The sequence below is a fragment of the Microtus pennsylvanicus genome, chromosome 11 (genome assembly GCF_037038515.1).
Source record: "Microtus pennsylvanicus isolate mMicPen1 chromosome 11, mMicPen1.hap1, whole genome shotgun sequence".
Lineage (NCBI taxonomy): Eukaryota > Metazoa > Chordata > Mammalia > Rodentia > Cricetidae > Microtus > Microtus pennsylvanicus.
The window spans coordinates 44,590,554-44,605,654 of NC_134589.1; the positions used below are offsets into that span (position 1 = coordinate 44,590,554).

The following is a 15,101-nucleotide window of genomic DNA, read 5'->3' on the forward strand; positions in this document are numbered from 1 at the left end:
ACTACACATTCACGTATCTCCTAGAACGCTCTCTACATCTGTACGTCTACACATCTCCTAAGCCATTTAAAATTGGTCAGTGGCTTAAGAACTTGTCTAGATAATACAAAGCAGTTGAATATCTACCCGTTGCTTATGGGATTGTGAAAACAGTACTGCCACTTTGGAAAACAGACTTTACATCGTTAAAGTTATTTTATGATTTGTTCATGCTGTTTGAGGTTATTTACCCAGAGGCATGAAAATACTTCCACTATAAAATTGGTGTATAACTTTTTAAAAAATTCATTTATTTTATGTATATGAGTGCTCTATCTGCATGTACACCTACACACCAGAAGAGAGTTTCAGATCCCACTATAGATGGCTGTGAGCCACTATGTGGTTGCTGGGAATTGACCTCAGGACCACTGGGAGAGCATCCAGTGCTCTTAACCACTGAGCCATCTCTTCAGCATCCTCTTTTCTCCCCCCCCCCTTTTTTTTTTGGTTAAACAGTCACACACACCAAAATAAAAACAACCAAATTTGGACTGTTCATCCCTCACATGGAGACTGATATCACTGTATTTACAAAATTGTTATTTTTATGCTAGTATTTTTAGAGATATTTTATAGGTTTTAGGTAGCTAAACCTATTGTTCTTTAGTGATTTCATATTTTGATATCATAATTGAAAACACTATTCATATTTTTCATTTTGGCTTCTACTTTTGTTTGTGACTTAATTTTTACATTAAATGCTATATAGATTAAGGCATTTATTTGATATGGTACAAGCTTTCATGCCTTTTGGGTAAATATCTTCAAACACATGTGAGAGAACATATGTTACTTCTGAGATTGTGTGACCTTGCCTGATATTATATTTAATATTTGCAAATTAAATTTGGAAATTTTTATATCTTTACAAATTAGTTAATAAGTTTAAGATCTATGTCACTCAGTAAATTTCAGGATAATGATATGTGTCATACATTTTATTATATTTAATCCTACAATTTTTTTTTCATTTTGGCAGAAATGCTTACAGTCCAGCTTAGTCCCCAGAGTCTATCACAGTCTCTTAAAGGGTCAGGATAGACCATTACATTCCCATCTCTTTTTTATAATAAAAAAAAACAGGAGGTTAGGTACAACAGGTTAAAGGAATTGGGGCCAAGGATTCTCAAGACTGTTTCCTGCTTATTTGTGGGCATCGTCTTGAGGGGGTGACCTGAGAAAGCTGGGTGCTGGTCACATCCTGGGGTAGCTAGTCTCTTTGTTCCTGTCCAGTGTTTGTGGTTTAGAAATGTCTGATGTCTCTTATACCTGTTTAAGGTATTGGCAGAACAGAGGACACGGTTAAGTTTAAGAAAAAAAAAATTAGGACCAGGGAATTGAGAGGGATGCATCTGACCTGTTTAAGGTAAATTCTTCAATTCGGCTCCCTGGGACTCAAAATATTTTTCTGGGTTTGTCAAAACGTAAGTTTTAGCATATTTATGTCAGAATAACTGTGACAGATGTTTTGCACAATGAAAAGTATAAACTGACAAAACCTCTTAGCTGTCAAACTGCATCAGAGATCTTTGATAAGGAAAAAATTTTACTTGAGTTATTGATTAAAAAACGATGGAGAACTTACTTGGCTGCTACCTAGAACTACTCCTCAGGGTCCTCCATGGTCACTGAAGGTCATATTTTTCTTTTGCTGTTTAGCACAGGGCCTGCCAGACTCCAGAAGATGGTGTGGGCTAAGAAATTTATAGGAAGACAAGCCTACCTTAACCTGAGTAGCTAGGTTATCAATTCCAGCAATTCTGTCCACTGTTTGGTAATCTTCAGTTTAGATGAAAGGCAGTTTTGACCAATGGTCAGTGCTTGGCAGTTGAAATGAATTGTGGAAGGATTGTTTTGTGCCCAACTGTTTTCTGTCTTCTTGGGAGGAAGTAGAGTGCTGCTGCTAGGAGCCAACCTGTCTCTTTTTGTTATGAAAAAGTCTTTTAATAATTAAATATTTAAATGCCACATTCCTCAGATCTCTGAGCAGTTGAGGGCTGTTTACTGGGTATAGATGAGTTATAACTGCAGTATAGAATCTGCCTGGAGAGCTGTGTCCAAGCTTGACTGTACTGGCTCTCAACAGGTAAAGCAGGGTTGAATTAAATATACTATATTTTTGTGAGAGACTTAAAAGTAATACCAGTTTAAAACATAAGATTTACTGTTTTGTAGTCTGAAATGAGATGCAATGAACAGACAATTATAACATATAACAGTAAACATGGGTACATTTAAGTTACATGTATGAACACACACACAGTGAACAGGAATTGGGTGAAGTGGATGTTCTTGGTGGGCCCTACCAAAGGCATGCCACTGTGCAAAACACATATGCAACAGAGTCAGTTAGAGGAATGTAGAGACAAAAACATGAGTAAATGGGGGGACCAGGTAGGGAATAACTCAGTAAAGATGGCAGAACTTGGTCACCTGACCTGGCTCTCATTTAAGATGGCGGCGAAGTCATCTGACCTCAGTTAAGATGGTGGTAAGGTCACCTGGCCTCAGTCAATAGGGCAGTGGACGTATGTTGTATGGAAGAGAGACCTAGAGGTGTGATCTGCCCTGTTGCCAAGCCGCTGCAGCGGGGAGCAAACGCCTCGTGGATCTGACCAATCTTGTTGGTAGCAGGACACCAGCAGAGTGAGCATTACAGTAATCCCCTGTAAAATCAAAATAAAAAAAAAAGATCACATTCTTCTAACATATAATGGCACAGAATATACATTACCATTTCAAAACATAGGGAAAGGAGCATAATAGCATAATGAGGAAGTACTGGCCTAAAGCAAGACCGAAAAACAGATGGGCAAACTCCAAGCTCTGCATCTCCACGTCTGATGTCAAAGCGCCCTTCAGATTTCTTTCAGTTTTGCTGACTACAACCTGCTTGTCTCTCTTGGGCTGGCTCCACTCCCTGTCAGCAGCTCTCCTCAGCTGGTGCCCCACAACCCTGGCATCTCCAGTGTCTTGGGGTCTTCAAGGCAATCCAGGCTTCAACTTCACAGCTTCACACAATGGCCTCTCTAGGCCTCCATTCAAGGACACCCTGACAGTCACACTCCTGGTCTCACTGCTCTCCTTAGTCGTGGAGGCAAATTCCATAGCCCCTTTCTTCTATCTTTAACCCTAAAGCCAGAACCACGTGGCTGAAGCTGCCAAGTTCTGCTGCTTTCTGGGGCTGAAACATGGTCCCCTTGTTCAATTCTTTACCAGCTTTATGTTTCTATGATTCCCATCACTGCTTATGGTTGGCTGTCCTGGAACTTACTCTGTAGATCAGGCTGGCCTCACACTCAGAAATCACCTGCCTCTGCCACCTGAGTGCTGGAATTAAAGGTGTGCCACCACACCTGGATCTGAGAATTTTTCTTTTTCATAAATTGGAAACTTAGCTGGATGGGATCTTGCCCCAAGGACACCACTCCCTTTATTCCAGTTCTTTATCCATTTATCTTCCTGAACACAGGATTTAGCTCTATTCCATTTCCTGGTGCCCCTTTTCTCAGTCTGTACATTTTGTATTTTTATTTGCTCAGATTGCTCCTTCTCATTATAAATCTTTATAAGCATGAGCACTAGTAACCACACGACAATCTGTACTAGGCTGTTTTGAGATTTTTCTCTGCCAAAAATTAATTCAAATCTCTTCACTTTAGTTTCAGGCAGACTCTTCAGACATGGGCAAAAGACAGCCACATTCTTCACCAAAATATCACAAGAATGATATCTAAGCCACATATTAGTATTCTTTTCCTCTGAAACCACTCGAGCCAGCCCCCCACAGTTGAGAAACTCTTAGCACCACTGTCTTCCATGCTGCTACTACTATGGCCCACCAAGCAGTGCTTAAAGCATTCCACTGCGTTCCTAATCGAAAGTATCAAAGTCCAAATTCTTCCAAATAAAAATATCCTCAGGCCTATCACAACAATACCCCAGTCCCAGTACAAACTTGTATATTGCTGTGAAGAAACACCAAGACCATCCATGGCAACTTTTTTTGTTTGTTTGTTTTGTTTTGTTTTTCGAGACAGGGTTTCTCTGTGGTTTTGGTGCCTGTCCTGGAACTAGCTCTTGTAGACCAGGCTGGCCTCGAACTCACAGAGATCCGCCTGCCTCTGCCTCCCGAGTGCTGGGATTAAAGGCGTGCGCCACCATCGCCCGGCTCCTTGGCAACTCTTATAAAGGAAAACATTTAATTAAGGTGGCAGCTTACATTTTCAGAGATCTAGTCCGTTATCATGATGGTGCTGTACAGGCACACATGGTGCTGGAGAGGAGCTGTTTCATGTGGATTTGCAGGCAACAGGAAATAGACTGACAGACTGGACAGTATCTTGAGCATAGGGAGACCTCAAAGCCTACCCCACAGTGATATGCTTCTTCCAATAAGACCACACCTATGTCAACAAGGCCACACCTCCTAATTGTGCCACTCCCTTTAGGGGCCATTTTCTTTCAAACCACCACAGACCATTTCTTGAGAAAGTTCTACTCCATTCCAAAAGGCTTAAATTGGAATTTTAAAATTTTTTCTTGGATATTTCTATGTAAGTGTTCTTCTGCCGATACCTCAGACACATATGTGGCCCACCCCAAACCTAGGTTGTCACACCCCTCTGCCCACTCTGCCAAGCTTCTGTCCGTAGAGGCCTTTCTGATTCTCTTCTCCCCCTCACCTCCCACTATTCAGCAGACTCTGCCAGTATTTCGTCTTACATCCCTCCCATCCAGTTGCCACCACCTTTAGGTCAAACTTCTTTTGATTTGAACCCTTGTTAAAAGTGCCAAAACAGGCTGTTTATCTTCCCTGTCCTCTTCTCTCTTGTTTCTTCTCCTCTTTTTCTCTCCCTATTCTCCTTTTCTGGACCACCAGACATTCCATTCCTGATGCCATTTTTCTGTTCAAAACAAACAAAAGCAAAATAGTCTTTAAATGTAACCTCTTTTCCCATGTCCTCTAGACCTGCTCCCTCTCCAGCCTGACCTCTCACAGTATTCCCTGTTCCTGTTCATCTTGTAGCTTACTAGTCACTAGTTACTGCTTAACCAACATATGCCAGACCCTACCCCGCAGTTTTATAATTCCACTTCCACTTTTCTGACTCAGTTACCCATCTTTCTGTAAGACCTAACTAGAAAAATTGCAGCAACAAAACACCTCCCAAGAAGCCTTTTAGGTCTGTCCTCAATCCTAAAATTGAAACTACCAGCATAGGCTCATAATCTCTCCATTGCTGGTTTTTAAAAATTTTGACAAATATACATAATAGAAAAATAACCATTTTTGTAGGCAGATGTTTCCCTGACCCAACTGCCTGCTCCTACATAACCAAAATGGAAACCTAAGATTATTTATAAACGCTCGGCCCATAGCTCAGGTTTGTTACTAGCTAACTCTTACACTTAAATAACCCATATTTCTTATCTACACTCTTCCACATGGCTTGGTACCTTTTCTCAGTATGGCATGCCCATCTTGCTTCTCTGCATCTGCTGGTGACTCTTCTGACTCCGCCCTTCTTTCTCCCAGCATTCTCAATTTGGCTGTTTTGTCTATACTTTTTGTCTGGTTACTGGCCAGCCACCATTTTATTAAACCAATTTGAGTGACAAATAGTGTACAAAGGGAGTATCCCACAGCACATTTTAATAATTCTGAGTGTCCAACTCATTGGCATTAAGTATATTCACATTGTTGTGTAACCACCATGTGACCTGTATACTCATGCTTATAATTCTTTTTTATGGCTGTTGTTGTCACCTCTAGATTGTAAACAAAGACTTGGCCTCTGCTTGGGATCAGAGGAGTGGTGTACTTGTCTATTCATGTAGGTCCCAGATTCATCTCCCAGCACCTCAAAATGATTTAGAATAAATGTGAAACTCAATGCATTGTGTGCTAACCTTAAAATTAATTTTAAATCATTGTCCTTGTTTACAAGCATTTGATTAGCATGGATGGACATGTGTATATTGATAGCTTTCTTTATGTGTCCTGAGAGCAGATTGCATATATCCAGTTTCCATCTTTAGATTTCTTCTCTAACTGGATTTTTTTTCCTGATTCTTTTAAAAGTTCTTAGCTTAGTTTCTTTTATCATGAGTTTTCCTTACCCTAAATCTAGCTTTTGCTGTTAATATTTAGTCTATAAATATGCCAGAAAAATGGAGCAGATTTTCTCAAAGCACATACTACAACCTCAGCTGAAATAAGCTAACACTTGAGCTTGTTTACTGTGTTGTCAGAGTTGTATCTTGTACTAAATTACTTCTCTTTACTGGAGGGTAAGCCCTGCTTGATGGACATAGTAAGCTGTGCTTTGACAGTAACACTGACTTCTCTACAGATCAATTTCAGAGTTGTTTCTCTCTCCCAAGTGTTCTCTTCTCACCTCTCTTGTATAATCAGACTAGCATACACTCTTGAACACTGTAGAGTATGGAAGTCCTTTGTGATCCTAACGCTCACATTTTGCAAATAAAGATCATGTTAATAATGCCCAAGGTTCTAGTCTGTAAGAGACAGAAGAGCTGTCACTCAAAGATAACTCTTGGTGCTGGGTCTATGAAAGGAACTGTGTCTTCCCCTTCTGAGTGCTGAAGGATCCTGTGTTTATCATCTAAGACAGTGGTTCTCAACCTTCCTAATGCTGGGACCCATTAATGCAGTTCCTCATTTATGGTAACCCCAACCATAAAATTATTTCTTTGCTACTTCATAGTTGTAATTTTGTTATGGTTATGAGTCATAGTGTAAATAAATATGCAGGGTCTCTGATATCCAACCCCTCCCACAGGTTGAGAACCACTGATCTAATCTAAGATTACCAAGAGTTAAAGAAAGATAACACTCAAAATGCATGTTTGTATTTTGTGTTGCCAGGGGGTGGAGCCAAGATCTCTGGGAACTGTTGAGAGAGGATGCTCACTTTGCCCGGTATAGGTACCTAGGAGGCTTTTGATGAATTCTTGTTATTGACTCAGCAAATTTAAGCTTTAAATGCCTTTCTCAGAGATAATGGTAATGTAAGGTTAGGGCCTATTTCACATGCAAGAAAGGGTGGAAGGCTTCTGGTTCTGTGTACATTTGCCTACCCACATTTTAGGAGCAAGGTGAACTTATAGAGAAGTTATGTATGCCTCCCTCTTTCTCCACTCTTTATTCATCCTCCTAAAGCAAGATGTGAGAAAATCAAGTAGCAGGAATGACAAGGTAAAACATTTGTACAGAATGAGCTGTGGGCTTATGTAGGTGTGAAGTGGGCAAGGTGGTTGACTGTGGGCGCTTATTCTCTTTTCAGTTCTGTCTCCCATTAAGCACATTTTAAAAGAGTTTATTCTTTTATTTTTTTTTTTTCCTGATTGATGTAGCTGCGCCACCCTACATGGAGTCTTTTCTCTTGCTACCTTCTTGATACGGGACTACAGCTAGCATTGTAGGAGTTAAATGTCCTACAGGAATGTCCTTCATAGCTTCAGGATAGTGTGGCCTCTTTCTTCAGTGCATCATTCTATTTTAAATAGTAACATCTTTGTGCCTGATCTCTCACATGTGTAAGTGGGAAGAATAGTAATATCTGCATTTTACAGCTGCTAGAAACACTATGAATATACAAAAGAGAGCTGGTCTGATATTGTAAGCAACCGAAATAGCTGTTATTAGCTGATTTAGTAATACTTTTCACAGCTGCTCCTCCTACCAATTAAATGTATTTCTCATATGTGTATGTATATATTCCATATATATTTGGAAACGTACATAAACCTTCCTTCTTAGTTTATGTAATTGAAGAGCCTTCTTTCAATTTCAGACAACTTTATGGAAACAAAATGTAAACAAGGACAAACTGGGCGACTTAACTTCCTAGGTCTTTGGAGGGTGAAGTTCCTTCCCTTTGGCGAGTAAACTTGTTTTCCCATCACGTTGCAGGTGGTATGCAAGATTACAATTACGTGTGGGCCAACTGTTTTGAGATCACATTAGAATTATCTTGTTGCAAGTACCCACCTGCTTCTATGCTTCGACAAGAGTGGGAAAATAATCGAGAGTCTTTGATCACATTGATTGAAAAGGTAAAAATTGCTGCCTGGAAGGTTGGGATTTAGAAATAATGGGTTAAATAAGGGCAAAATTTGAATGCACAAGAATAACAATCCAAATAGCGTGTTCTTCATTTTATGTGTTTAATATTGTAGATTATCTCTAGAAATTATTAGTATGTAATCTATAAGAGTACATTAGGAATCACCTTTTCTATCCCCATGTCCAACCCTAGCACTGTGCTACACAGAAGCTTCCTTTGCCAGTCTTAGAACACTTTTTTTTAAAACATCATTCACTATATTTTATTCGTCATTTGTATAACTTGCTACATTTATTGTCTATGAAAATCTAGACCATCTCAACACTTAGTTTCATTTGCCAAATTTCTTTCAGTTTGCAAAATATTCTCACATATTTTACATAATGATACTATATCCATATTAACAAACTTTCTAATTAAATGATGATTTCTGAACAAACATTATTTGCAATGTTATAAATTTGAGGGTTGGGCTTAGTGTGTAAATTGTAGCAATACCAAAAGTACCCATAGATAAAATTAAGTATGTGAGTCTCTGATCTCCAGGAAAATTCATTTTTAAGTTGCAATCAGACATTCAAAGACCAAAGAAGAAATATGTCTCAGAATTAAGTATATTTGAAGTATATTTAATCGAATGCTTTTAAAAAATAAAAAAGAAACTAATGTCGCATATGTAATGAGACAGTAGCTCAGATTGTACTGTTAGCAAAATGTTTCTTAATTCTACATGAATCAACACAGTCCAGGCAGAGCCACCCTGGAAGATAATTTATCTCCCTTTCCCCCGTTTGGCTTTCAAATCTGTTTTCCTCATATTCCGATTTTCAACTATCATTCTAAATATTATGATAATTACTGTTTTAGGGTATTTGCTTGAAGCTAGCCTTGGGTTGTTATCCATTAGCATGATGATTCTAGGTGGAAGAAAAGGAAGAGAAACACAAAACAGATACTAAGAGAGGGAAAAACACTTTTTTAGTTTTGCTGTGGAATTGCCCTTTCCATTTTTATATTCACACCTGCACTCTGGCCTCCGCAAAACAACAGGTGCAAGCTCCAGATGGATCCTATCTCAGCTGCAGACAGACACATCTGCCACTGCTTACTTGAGTCTGAATTTTAAAGATGTCCAGCAGCAACCGGATTTGTGTCGTGTTGTGTCACTTAGAACACTTTTATAGATGGATATAATTGGCCAAATTTGTTCTGGGGGTTTGTGGGAAAGCTCAGTAGTAGAAGGAGTGTTTGGCACGAGTGAAGCTCTAAGTTCAATTCCTGGTACCAAGAAAACCCTATAAATTTGTACTATCAGCTTGACAATGCCATTTGTTCATATTTGCTAGAGACCCTTTATCACTCTATGAACTGTGGACATCAGTGTAATGTAATCATCAGAAAAGCTCATACAACTATTGACTATGCCAGAAATTATAGTTTGGAGAGAAAATTAGAAGCTTGGCTTCAAAAAGAGAAAACTTCATAAACACTCCAGGACTATGGAAATTTTTACAGTTTAAATTTAAGAATTTAGTGATGGGGCTGGAAAGATGACTCAGTGTAAGAGCAATGGCTGTTCTTGCAGAGGACCTAGGTTTGGTTCCCAGCGCCAACACAGTAGTTCCCAACCAACTGTAATTCGAGATAATTCAAGGGATTAAAAATTCTTTTCTGGCCTCCGTGGAGTACCAGGCACACATGTGGTGCACATACATACGTGCAGGCCACACACACACACACACAAATTTTTTTCAATTCTTTAAAATAAAAAGAATTTTTACTTTAGTACTTGGTATATATTTTGTTTCAACCTCAGGGTTTAAAAAATATGGTGGCACATAGCTTTAATCTCAGTACTCGGGAGGCAGAGGCAGGAAGATCTCAGTGAGTTTGAAGCCAGCCTGGTCTACAGAGTGAGTTCTAGGACAGCCAGGACTGTTTCACAGAGAAACCCTGTCTTGAAAAACCAAAATATAAAAAATACTTTGGCTCCTGGACATGGTGGTGCACACTTTTAATCCCAGCACTCCAGAGGCAGATGAAGGTGGATCTCTATGATTTGAGGCCATCCTGGTCACTATAAAGAGTTCTGGGCAAGCCAGAGCTATGTAATGAGACCCTGTGCCAAAAATAAAAATAGAAATTGGAATCTAGTATAATAGTCTATTTAGAAACTCTGGCATCACACTGATTTCTCTAGGTTTTGATTTTTGTCTTTTAGGTCCACATCGGAATTAAAGGATTTGTTAAAGATTCAGTAACAGGAGCTGGGTTAGAGAATGCAACCATCTCAGTGGCTGGTATTAATCATAATATCACAACTGGAAGATTTGGGGATTTCCATAGATTGCTCGTTCCTGGAGTTTACAATCTTACAGCACTTTCAACTGGGTAAAAGTTTTAAACCTGACTCTTAATTACAATGCCAACCCTCTCCTTAGGTGTAAGACAGAAGGACTAGCTAAATGCTACTCATCAAATGTGGCTTTTGTTTTTCCTTGTTCTCTGATGCTTTGGTCCTTCAATAATGAGAAAGTACATCACGGGTGTTTTGTTATAGTCCACCCGTGTGAAGCATCATCGTAACACTGGGAGGAAGAACGATTGGAAAAGCTCTACAGGAGACTCGGCTGCTGGAAGCATTGCTCAGCTGATCGAGCCCGAGTAGAGGCAGCTAGGCTCTGTAGATGGAATCTGAAGGCCTGTCTTCACAGCCTTCTGATACATTAAAGCAGGGGTTTTTCACCTGTGCAAACCTTACTGCATGCTCACCTCATGGGAATTTTATTGCTAACCTTTAATTCTGAGCTTCTGTAATGGGAGGGAAGTGGGAATGCTAGTCTGGGAATGCTAGTCTGGGAATGCTAGTCTGGGAATGCTAGTCTGGGAATGCTAGTCTGGCGATGCAAAGATGGAGAGCAGGAGTACACGGGATAATTTGAATATCACAGCAGCTTTTTTGGGCAAACAGTCTAGTGTGTGATACCTGGGAAGCTTTGCGAGAGAAGTAACTCTTTAAAGACTTACTGTCTTTCACGTACTGTGAAAAAGCATTCTAGGATGGCTAAATTTATACAGTTTTCTTGTTTAGTTTTGAGTTTTGATAAATCATTAAGTGCAGAAGTAAAGAAAAATTTATATAGTTTTCTTAGTTTAGTTTGAGGGGTTTTTTTTTTTTTTTTTTTTGGTTTTTCGAGACAGGGTTTCTCTGTGGTTTTGGAGCCTGTCCTGGAACTAGCTCTTGTAGACCAGGCTGGTCTCGAACTCACAGAAATCCGCCTGCCTCTGCCTCCCGAGTGCTGGGATTAAAGGCGTGCGCCACCACCGCCCGGCTAGTTTGAGTTTTAATAGATCATTAAGTGCAGAAGTATGGAAGAAGGTCATTGTGTTTTTATAATGCTAATAAAATGTGTGTGTCTTAAATCCATACCACCTCCATTTCCAATGTTTTAAGGTATATGCCACTGACTATTAATAATATACTGGTGAAAGAAGGACCAGCCACAGAGATGGATTTTCCTCTTCGACCAACTGTGATTTCAGTAATTCCTGACTCAACTGAGGCTGTAGCAACTCCTGGCACAGTTGCCATCCCTAATATTCCTGCTGGAACACCATCCTCCCATCAGCCAATCCAGCCTAAAGACTTTCACCACCACCACTTCCCTGATATGGAAATCTTCTTGAGAAGATTTGCCAATGAATATCCTAATATCACTCGTCTTTATTCGCTGGGAAAATCAGTGGAGTCAAGAGAACTGTATGTGATGGAGATATCTGATAACCCAGGTGTCCATGAACCAGGTAATTCAATGGCCTCACATGGTTTCAGTAGTGCCTCTCAAAATTGTATCACTGTGCTTTGTCTAGAAATGTCATCTGTACACTGTGTGACTTCAATTAGGAACACATAGTCAAAAAAGAACATAGAGCCAAATCTGTTCCCGGAAGAGAAAATCCATTTGCTAATCTACATCTGCATGGTATTAGTGTGTTCATAGATTGGATTCATTCAGCTGAGTTCAGTTTGGTACATGGATATACATTTATGTGGATTGGAAAGATATATATGTGATATGCAGATATATATGCTTTGAGCCTACCAGAGAGATATTCTTGTAAGGAAGCTATAATATGTTTATGTAGCTATTTCTTGATATTGGCTAATATATATTATTTAACATTTTGGTTTATGATTTTTATATAAGAGGAAAAAACAGACTTCATGTTAACTAAAGAAGAAAAGTCTTCCATGTAATTATTTGTTTTCAGGGGAGCCAGAATTTAAGTATATTGGAAATATGCATGGAAACGAAGTGGTTGGAAGAGAACTGCTATTAAACCTCATCGAATACCTTTGCAAGAACTTCGGAACAGACCCTGAAGTAACAGATTTGGTTCGCAGCACTAGAATTCACCTTATGCCGTCCATGAACCCTGATGGGTATGAAAAGTCCCAGGAAGGTAAAGCAGAGCTGACTGGTAAAACCTAATCTGTTGGCTGTTGTATAGCATGCTTATTTTGGAATAGAGAAGACATTAAACTTTATTTTTATGATTTGTGAGTGTTTTTAGCTTTTATGTACTTAGAAAATAGGGCAGACTTTTCATTATATATATATAGTGTTTGTGTGTATGTGTATGTGTGTGTGTGTGTGGTATGTGTACACTAGTATGCTTGTGGGAGGTAGAGGTTGATGTTGGGTTCTTATTCAATTGCTCTCATTTTCGAGAACCTGGAATTGGATTCAGATCAACTTGCAGATCAATGAGCTCCAGGGATCTGTCTAACTCCGCCCCCTAGCGCTGGATTACAGATGCACATTCAATGCCTAGCTTTTTTTAAATTATTTATTTATTATGTATACAATATTCTGCCTGTGTGTATGCCTGCAGGCCAGAAGAGGGCACCAGACCCCACCACAGATGGTTGTGAGCCACCATGTGGTTGCTGGGAATTGAACTCAGGACCTTTGGAAGAGCAGGCAATGCTCTAAACCTCTGAGCCATCTCTCCAGCCCAATGCCTAGCTTTTTAATGTAGGTGCCCAGGGTCCTAACAGGTCTTTCAGCTCTTAATCAAGATGTGGGATTCTTGTTTGGTTTTGCATTTCTGTAGTGGTTATTTGTCTTCATCAAGGTTCTCTAGAGGAACAGAACTGATAGAGGAGAGAGAGAGAGAGACCGAGACCATAAAAAGAGATTTGTTAGAATGATCAGAAGCTAGGCAATTCAACAGTGACCGTGTACATTAGAGAACTAGAGAACTTGGTAGCTGTTCAGAGCAAGAAGCTAGAAGCCTCAAAACAAGTAACCAATGACTCCGTCCAAGGCCAAAGCCCAGGCAGCTTCCTGGACCATGATGCAAGCCTCTAGTCTGAGGTTCGCAGCTGACTGCAGCAGTAGTGGATGCACTTGTCAGGAAGAAGGGAGCTGGCAGGTGCTAGCTTGCTTCCTCCTTCCCGTATTCTGTGCTGTCTGGGTCCCCCAGCCTATTGGACGGTAGCACACGTGTTCAAGGCCAGTCTTTTTTCATCATACTGCTCCATGTATGTGAAACACCCTGGAAGGCATACCCCACAATGTGCTTTCCTAATCTTGTAGGTGTCTAGATCCGGTCAAGTCGACAAGCAAGATTAACCATCATTTATTAAAAATAATGGGGGGCTGGAGAGATGGCTCAGAGGTTAAGAGCATTCATTGCCTGCTCTTCCAAAGGTCCTGAGTTCAATTCCTGGCAACCACATGGTGGCTCACAACCATCTGTCATGAAGTCTGGTGCCCTCTTCTGGCCTACAGACATACACACAGACAGAATATTGTATGCATAAGTAAATAAATGTTAAAAAAAATAATGGAATATTTTATAAATTGCTTCATTTTAACTGTTCTTATTAAGTTATTATATTTGTAACCTTACTTTATCATTGAAAAAGCAAACCAGATAATAGTTGGAGCCAGCGTCTTCCGTATTCATCCTATTCCATGCTTAAGTTACTGCTTTTTGTTTCTCTGCCTCCCCTAGGCAAGCCCATGTCTCTGAGGCAGTGCTGAAGGGGCTGGGAGGACAGGTTTACACAGGCCACCTTCTTCAGAACCCTAGAAGAGTAAGAATCCATTGTCTCTCAACCGTGATCCCATAGGGAACTTTTAAATTTTTTCCCTTTAAAGGTTTGATAATTTTCATCTCGAATGAACTGTTAGTGGGTAGCTTAACAGGGAAAATTTAAATTTATTTATATCCAGAAACATGAGATTCATACAAGTAGAAAGAAGTCTCAAGGGAGAACTAAGCAGTCGATATTTATATACACCTAAGCTAGGGCTTGGGTTTGGTTGGGTGGGAGGTGGTTATGGGCTGTGGAAGTCTGAGAAGAGAATGTAAGCCAGTAAGTGTTGTTTTGTCAGGCAGATAAAGACTGCTAGGTGACAACTATCTATGATCATGTCTGGGTGAGGTGTCAGACCCCAATTTCTTTTATGTAAAGGAATGGCTTTCCTAGGCACAAAGTGGGGTGTCAGGTAGAAAAGCTTTTTTATAAAAGGACAGCTTTGCTGAGCTATTCTGTCTCCGCAGTCTCTCCGTAGCCAACTTGAAGGATATCCAGCCATCCGTTTTGGTGAGAGCCTTTGCTCTCCACAGTTGCTCCTAGCAGTGATCCCTGCGTGTGGAACAGGCACTGCAGTGTGGATGCACAGACAGGATGGAAAGCTCACACTGCGCTGACATGGCTCTCACACAGACAGGCTCTGGTTGATCTTAGCGTGTTCAGGTTCTTGTTCCTCACTGTTGCCAGCATCACACACACTCTCCCACCTTCCACCCCACCCCACACACCTGAAGGGAGAACCAGGTCCCCCCAGGGAGCCCCAGTTGGCTCTTCCTCACTTGCAGTTCTCTGATTATGACAGCAGGTAGGCTCCTTGCTCATAGTAAGAATCCACACAATTTAATCTTGAATTGGAC

The 15,101-nt window shown here is 40.2% G+C and overlaps 1 protein-coding gene across 1 annotated transcript in view; it reads left to right on the plus strand.

The window, feature by feature from the left end:
• Window positions 1-15,101, plus strand: part of Cpd (carboxypeptidase D) — a 79,637-nt gene that overhangs the window by 29,974 nt on the left and 34,562 nt on the right. Inside the window, exons 3-6 of the mRNA XM_075991592.1 lie at window positions 7,982-8,124; window positions 10,357-10,526; window positions 11,590-11,939; window positions 12,408-12,599. Coding sequence (XP_075847707.1) covers window positions 7,982-8,124; window positions 10,357-10,526; window positions 11,590-11,939; window positions 12,408-12,599 — 855 coding nt within the window. The remainder of the gene's footprint in view (window positions 1-7,981; window positions 8,125-10,356; window positions 10,527-11,589; window positions 11,940-12,407; window positions 12,600-15,101) is intronic.